This window comes from Epinephelus moara, chromosome 9 (genome assembly GCF_006386435.1).
Source record: "Epinephelus moara isolate mb chromosome 9, YSFRI_EMoa_1.0, whole genome shotgun sequence".
NCBI classification, from domain to species: Eukaryota; Metazoa; Chordata; class Actinopteri; order Perciformes; family Serranidae; genus Epinephelus; species Epinephelus moara.
In genome coordinates this window covers 19,453,961-19,461,814 of record NC_065514.1, presented here as the reverse complement: position 1 = coordinate 19,461,814, position 7,854 = coordinate 19,453,961, and the positions used below count along the sequence as shown (strand labels likewise).

The 7,854-nt window shown below is 42.8% G+C and overlaps 1 protein-coding gene across 1 annotated transcript; it reads left to right on the top strand.

The window, feature by feature from the left end:
• The first annotated feature begins 485 nt into the window (after window positions 1-485).
• On the top strand, window positions 486-7,528 carry mpx (myeloid-specific peroxidase). Its single transcript, XM_050052766.1, has 16 exons — window positions 486-560; window positions 682-747; window positions 829-916; window positions 1,123-1,298; window positions 1,514-1,646; window positions 2,116-2,242; window positions 2,323-2,529; window positions 2,621-2,984; window positions 3,867-4,027; window positions 4,121-4,379; window positions 4,460-4,630; window positions 4,725-4,962; window positions 5,064-5,272; window positions 5,438-5,475; window positions 5,717-5,785; window positions 7,387-7,528. The coding sequence occupies exons 2-16, from the start codon at window positions 684-686 to the stop codon at window positions 7,393-7,395; spliced, it is 2,313 nt and encodes a 770-aa protein (XP_049908723.1). The 5' UTR covers window positions 486-560; window positions 682-683; the 3' UTR covers window positions 7,396-7,528.
• The last annotated feature ends 326 nt before the right edge of the window (window positions 7,529-7,854 follow it).

Here is a 7,854-nt window from a genome sequence, read left to right as displayed (position 1 = left end):
GTCATCTCTCTGCTAATCTTATAAAAACTGTTGTTAAAAACTATTTCTCCAGTTAGAAAAGTCTCGATCAAGTTATGTCAAATAACATGAAAAAGGAAGGTTTGTACACAAAGGAGAAGAACATCAAAAATAGACAAAAGTATTTCTAAAATTTGCCAGAAATGCTCCTTAAACACATCAATATTATAATAATGAATTAAAAATAATGTATTCAAATCTTTTCATACTATAATACTAAACAAGAAAATAATAATTTAATAGCACCAGCATAATATTTATTGGTTTATTATTTATTTATATTCATTGGTACTTATTATAGTTTTTCAACAACATCAGCCCCATCAGTTGGCCTTCCTGTCAGAAACAATAACTGATAAGAGAAAAGGTTTTCCTTCAGCACAGAGAGAGGGAAGAAGGAAGTGCTCTTTACTGACAGTAGCTTCACCTGTACAACCCCTTGGGCGAGGCCTCGGTGCCTCGCACTCAATATAAAGAAGGTGACAGTACCGCTAACTCCACATTGGCAAGAGAAATCTTCAAGTCTATCTTCAAAGACGCAGGTAAGAAGATTTTGTTTTTTTGGTTTGGATGCTTGGATTGCTGGAGAAATAGTTTTTGTGCATACCTTTTGACAAATGCAAATAATTTAGTTTTTTACTGAGTTTTGTTTGTGTATTTTAGAGATGCTTTTCTCTGTCCTTCTTCTGCTGGGCGTCTGCCTGGTTCCTGCTCACTCCAAAGCAACAGGTAGGCTACGTTCTTCACTAACATTGAAGTCATTTTGTCACAACTGATGAACAGCTTGATAGATGTGTTGTCTCTTTGCAGGAGAACATCTCGGCAGCCCTCTCCTTCAACAATGTTTTGAGGAGGCCAAGAAAGTTGTGGATGATGCCTACAAGTACTCCAGAGAAGAGTGAGTTCACCTCATGGAGTTTTTCATCTCACAGAGTGAAATAGTAGATCATCTTTCAAATTAATTCAAATATGAATGTACATATTTCTTTAGAATGCAAGCCATTCGTTACATTAGCTCTGTAGCTCAGTACTTGCAAGAAAAGGTTACCGAAGCTCCAAATAATTTGCACTTAATTGTTCGCCTCTGTGACTCTTCTCCTCCAGGAGTCTGAGACGAGTCCGCAGAGAGGTGGTGCGCCCTCATGATGCTCTTCGTCTCTTGAAGCAGCCCCGTGGTGACACACGCTCTGCTGTTAGATCTGCAGACTACATGTCACAAACCCTCAGTCTGTTGCAAGCGAGGGTGCATCACAGGAGCAGACGCTCACTCAATGCAACAGGTCAGACATGCAGCACGCAAACAAAGACAATACAAACAGTGCCTGCATTGTTTTTCTGACAACTTTTCCTGGTCTTGGTTTAGGGTCTGAGGTTTACTGTTTCCTAATGTGGGCATAGTGAACGCACTTTAAAGCTGTAATGAAATACAAGACATATGAAGTTGACATGCACGCACCCATTGTGACATCTGAAATATGTCTCTCACATTTTTCAGATCTGCTGTCTGAAGAAGATCTGCGGAGGCTCGCCAACATAACTGGATGTGCAGCTCGAGTTGCTATTCCATCATGCCGCACCACACCAAACCTCAACAAGTATCGCACAGCCACCAGTGTCTGCAACAACCTGTAAGAGAGACACTCAAGTGCTTTTATAAATTCTTGCTTTTTTAAATGTAAGAAGCAGTTTGTATTTTGACGTCTGTGACATAACATAAAAAAAAACAGATGTAATTCATATAATATCAAATCTCAAATTTAAGTCCTTTTCTCAAGCAATTTAACCAGGCACATTTCAACATTAGCAAATGTCTTCATTGTCAACTTTGTTTCCTCTTGCTTGTCAGAAAAACAGTTTCCCCACATGCATACTATATTTAGTTAAAAAGCAATTGTAGCATTTCTTTTCAAAAAGCAATCTGTCTTGAATTAATGGAAACATGTCGGGTTAGTGAGATTGACTGTTGCTTACATTTAGAGGAAATGCTTGTGAAATAAACCTAAACATCTTAGGCCATACACCACAGAAGTTGTGTACACTTCCCCTGGATTTCTCAAGCAGCATTTCTAAACATGAATGTCTTCTGTTTGCTTGTAGAAAAAACCCTCGCCGTGGAGCCTCCAACACCCCCTTCGCCCGCTGGCTACCTGCCGAATATGAAGACGGCATTTCCCTACCGAAAGGGTGGAACAATCGAACCATCAACAACTTCTTCCTGCCACTGGTACGACATCGAAATCCCAGACACTTGTTTTGATTACATAAATGCTGATTTAAAATTTAACAATTCTCCTTGGCTCTCAGGTGCGACAGGTTTCAAACAACATCCTAAGCACAACAGATGCAGGCGTGGTCAGCGACAGAGAGTTCAGTCACATGGTGACCTTGTTTGGGCAGTGGAACGACCACGATCTCACCTTCACGCCCTTCTCCCCCAGCATCCGCTCCTTCAGCAATGGTATCAACTGTGATGAGAGCTGTGAGAGAACTGAGCCATGCATCCCCATCGCGGTTGGTGTGACAGCATAAATCCAAACATTGAGATGTTGTTTTCACTAAAAGCTTCTCTCCATAACCTTTGGTCTCTCTTTCCGACAAACAGATTCCCCCCAACGACCCCCGGTTGCCCACTGGCCCAGACAGCTGCATCCCTGCTTTCAGATCCGCCCCTGTTTGCGGAACTGGATTCTCGGCCTACAATTTTGGTGGAGAGCCTGAAAAGAGAGAGCAGATCAATGCCTTGACAGCCTTCCTGGATCTCGGCCAGGTGTACGGTTCTGAGGAGATGCTTGCCCGGGATCTTCGCAACCTCACCAGTGATGGCGGCTTGCTGCGTGTGAATACAGAGTTCAGAGACAATGGCCGTGAGCTGCTGCCTTTCAGCCCTCTCCAAGCGAAAATGTGTGCCACTCGCAAAAGAGTCACCAACAATACCAACGCCAGAGAGGTGCCCTGTTTCCTTGCAGGTTAGTCATAATGCAAGTTTATTGTAACTACTAGCTTCATCAGTGGTTAATTAAAAATTTATTAATGCTCTATAGATCAGCAATAAGCCTTAGGAGTAGAAATAGGAAGTTTGGGTTATGAAAAAATCTTGTATATCCTGCTCCAGCTGTCTGTTGAAATGATCTGGCAACACTTACTTTAAATTCCCCTATTTACCATTTACAAAAAATATATAAACCCCAGTTCAAACACATTGCCCTTTGCGGACAACAAAAGAAACCCACAAATGTATTTTCTTTGTTAAGATTTTGAAATTATGATAATCATCATGTTATCTTAGTTTAATTTCGTTTCAGTGTATTATGGTCCTTTTCCTGATAACAAGCTTAAGAAAAGAAATTGCTAGTAGGCTACGCAGATGTCTCCGTAGCTAACTAGCTAGCTAGCCAACGCTGTACTTTGATTTTCTGATTTGAGCATGAAAGCCCCACATTTTGAAATATTCCCATGTTTTCCCTAGATATATCCAGCTGCGAAGTTGCGGCACTTGTTACTGCTCCTCTAATTTCAGAGCAGACTGACAGGGTAGGAACATGGGTTGCTAGCGTTAGCCTACAGAGCGCTGCTTGTAGCCTGGTAATGAAGCGGTATTCTTTTATATTTGATGACTTGTTTGATCGATTGATAGCGTTAAACTTAAGTTGTAAACACATTGCGAGTGTTCTGGCAACAACGTACACCAGCAGTGTTCTTATATGTATAAAGCATTAAGAAATAATGAAATAACCATTAATAAAGTCATTATTTACAACTTATAAAGTCCTAATAGAAAGAGGTGCCAATCTAAAGAAGAAATGAACACTTCTGATCAACTATTTGTTGTGTACATTTCTGTCTGTAAGGTGATGTCCGTGTGGACGAGAACATCGCTCTGACATCCATTCACACACTGTTTATGCGTGAGCATAACCGCCTGGCTCGTGAACTGAAGAGAATAAACCCACACTGGGACAGTGAGACACTCTATCAAGAGGCCCGCAAGATCATGGGTGCCTACACACAGGTAGATAAACCTGAGAATCAGTCAGCATTCATGATTGTATATCTCCGTACACTCTTCTGTCTTTTACTCAACATAGATCTCTGTCTCTTGCAGGTGTTTGTGTTCAGGGACTATCTGCCTCACATTGTTGGTAACGTTGAAATGCGTAGGCGGCTTGGCCGTTACCCTGGCTATAATCCCAACGTTGACCCCAGCATCTCCAACGTCTTTGCCACGGCAGCTTACCGCTTTGCCCACTTGGCCATCCAGCCAGTCTTATCCCGTCTGGATGCAAACTACAGGGAGAACAATCGGTTCCCAAGTGTCCCCTTGTTCAAGGCCTTCTTCACCCCCTGGAGGATTGTCTTTGAGGGTGAGTTGTAAAGAGCGAATAGTAGTCACTAAGTCGCTCCGTCTGAAACTGTCGCCCTAACATCTATTTGATCTCTCAAGGTGGCATCGACTCTCTGCTCCGTGGTTTAGTCGGCCGTCCTGCTAAACTGAACACTCAGGATCACATGATGGTGGATGCTCTGCGGGAGAGGTTGTTCCAGTTTGTGATGCATCTGGCCTTGGATCTGGGCTCTCTCAACATGGAGAGGGGACGCGACCACGGCCTGCCTGGTACATCCCTCACTCTGATTTTCTTTTCTATGGTTTCATCTCTTTTTTAATTGTCGTCATCCGCTCTTTGCTCACTTGTTGTTTACTCCTCCAGGCTACAATGCCTGGCGCAGGTTCTGCGGCCTGTCTCAGCCCAGGAACCAGGCAGAGCTTGCTCGGGTCCTGAACAACAGCAACCTGGCTCGCAGGCTGCTGCAGCTCTACGGCACACCCGACAACATTGACATCTGGCTGGGAGGTGTGGCAGAGCCGTTTGTCCAAGGTGGCCGTGTGGGGCCTCTGTTCGCCTGCCTCATTGCACAACAGTTCCAGAAGATCCGCCAGGGTGACAGGTCAGTATGTGTGTGCAGACATACACTGATGCTAACATAGCCACACAAATAAATGCATTCCACAGTCTCTGTTGACAATCATCTCTTGTTTTAAAAATCAGGCTCTGGTACGAGAACTCAGGCGTCTTCACTCGGGCTCAGAGAACCGCTCTGTCCACCGCCTCCATATCCAGAATCATCTGTGACAACACCGGTGTTACATCTGTCCCCACTGATGCCTTCGGTGTCATCTCAAACAGGAACCGGCTTGTCCGCTGCGGCAACATCCGCCGTTTGAACCTATCAGCCTGGAGGGACACACCCTGTTCAGGTGAAACATTACTGGGCCAAACTGCAGGGGAAGACTCTCAGCTCTGAATTCACAAACATTTGTCACCTACTGTATTTTTCATTCTGATTTTAACCTGGTGTGTTTATCTCTTCACTAATCACTTGTGTGAAAATCGGTCTTCACATGTGGTGTTTGATCTTGCAGGGCCGGGTCATAGCTGTAAGGAAGTCAGTGGAGAAGAGGTCGGTTTTAAGTACAGTACTAACAAGTAGTAGTAATATTTTATTGAAGCCAAACCTCCTTAAAAAAGTTCACATTCAGATCATGCAACACCTGTTGTCCCTAACTTTTTATCATCTTGGTGAAGGTGTTCCTCACTCCAAAATAAACCATTCATGGTTTACTGATACTAGCACATTTTGAAAGAATTCCTTAAATTATGAGGGTGAATAAGTTTAACTTCTAGATCTTCTGGATTTACAGACTGTGAACGAACTGGATCCCCAGGACTTCGAGGACCTGCAGGACAACGAGGGCCTCCTGGACAACGAGGTAATCTATTCAGTTATCGTCTGTTCAGCCTTTTGTACATTGTATAGAATTCTCAATGCCACAGACTCTTCAATCTTCATATTTATCAAGATGAAAACAAAACATACACAGGTTTACCCCAGATATAAAATTAACAAGCCCAAACTCAGTATTCTCGTATCTGGTCAACTTCAATGAAGCACATGAACTATAAATAAACATACGTCATATAGAAATCTTCAAATGCAGTTTATCTTTGTCAAGTACACCCATCTTTTATCTTTTTAGGCAACTTTACATTTTGTCCACTTTATTATAGCGTCTCTATGAGGGTGATTTCTTTAACTAAACAATGCGTCATGTTTTAGAAAAATGGTTGTCAAACTTTATTAAATAACATACTCCCTGCAAAAAAGTGTACATGTAACCAGCACAAAAAAATGTTTTTGTTAGAAACACACAAAAGTAAAGGTGAACATGATTGCGTTTGTTGTGGCTGGATAGTTAACAGTCGTTAAAATATAAAATTTGGTTTATCGATTTCACATTTACATTTTTGATTTAACTTATTCTAGCATAGTTATTTTAGGCAGTATGACTCACATACCCCCCTGCAGTACTCCAGAGTACCCCTAGGGGTACCTGCACCTGTTTAGAAACACTGATTTAGAAGGTGATCGAATATTTTGTATGGAAAATTGTTTTTAAATTAAATAATAACTATGTAGTGGAGTACAATATGTCATCCAGAATATAGTGGAGTAGAAGTATTAAATATTAGCAAAAGGAAATACTCAAGTACAACCATCTCAAAGGTGTACTCAGGGCCCTGACGCACAAAGCTGACAGTTGGCCATCAGTCAATGTCGGGTCGTCGATGAGCATCTGTCGCCTTTGTGGTGTGTCCCACACAGTTGGCATTAGTCAGCCCTTGTTGGCTTTTCTACGGTCGATTTAGCAGATTGAATTGGCGTCAGAGATGGTGGAGCCTGTCAGTGTGTGAAATCACTGTGACTGACAGTTCAACTCTGCGCACAATAAGACAAATGGAAGCAAGTAAATCAAACAAACAGCTAAAGTCAAGAGGAAGTGAGATCAAAGCAAACATGTTATATTAGGTGAAATTATTTTTTTAGCCACTGAGCTTTTAAGCAAAATCAGTTCATTATTGTGTCTGTTATTGTTCACTCGCGTACAGTATCATTTGTCCTTTCAATATCAAGGTGCGTTGTTAATGTGCAAACTGGCTAACTAGCATCTTGAATCCGTTCTGTCAGTCCTCTAACTTCTCTTTTTTAATGACTAATGACTACCACTGCCTGCTGGTGTGGAGAGTTATTTCCTGTCATGCAGGTGCAGAACATACATGCTAGCTGGCCGTTGGCTGTAGTTTTTGTGGTGTGTATAAGTGCAACATTTTTGTTGAGACACAAGCAGCTTGAGGCAACGCAGTCGGCTTTGTCGCCACAACTTCTTTGATGACAGTTTGTTGTGTCAATTGAGTAAATGTACGAAGTTACTTTCCACTTGTAGATAATTCATAACATAGCAGCAGATCAGAGTGTTTTATCAAACCAGATTCAAAGCCTTTTGAAGTAATCTATACCTTTGTTCCTCTGCAGGTCCAGTAGGACCCCCTGGCCCGAGAGGCCCTCCTGGACCACCAGCACATGACATCAATGCTACACAGTCTCAATCTGCCTTCGCCGTCCGCCTGGGCGAGTACAACCCATCCTCAGAGAAAATAATTCATTTCCATCAGGTCATCTACAACAAACAAAACCATTACAGCACAAAGACAGGCATGTTTACATGTGTCATCCCCGGTGTCTATGAGTTCAGCTTCCTCTGCACGTCCTTCATCAGTGGGGGAAATATCAGCCTGCATCGTAATGACGAGATGGTGCTCCACAGTTTAAAGGTTTATCAGGGAGGTCACCACTTGTCATCAGGAGACACGGTGCTCCAGCTGGAGGCGGGAGACACAGTGTGGCTTGAGGCCAGCGACGGGACCTCCGGCCTGAGCACCAAGAGCTTCCTCTCTGGACACCTGCTCTTCCCTGTGTGACACAAACGCTCTCCAGACTGAA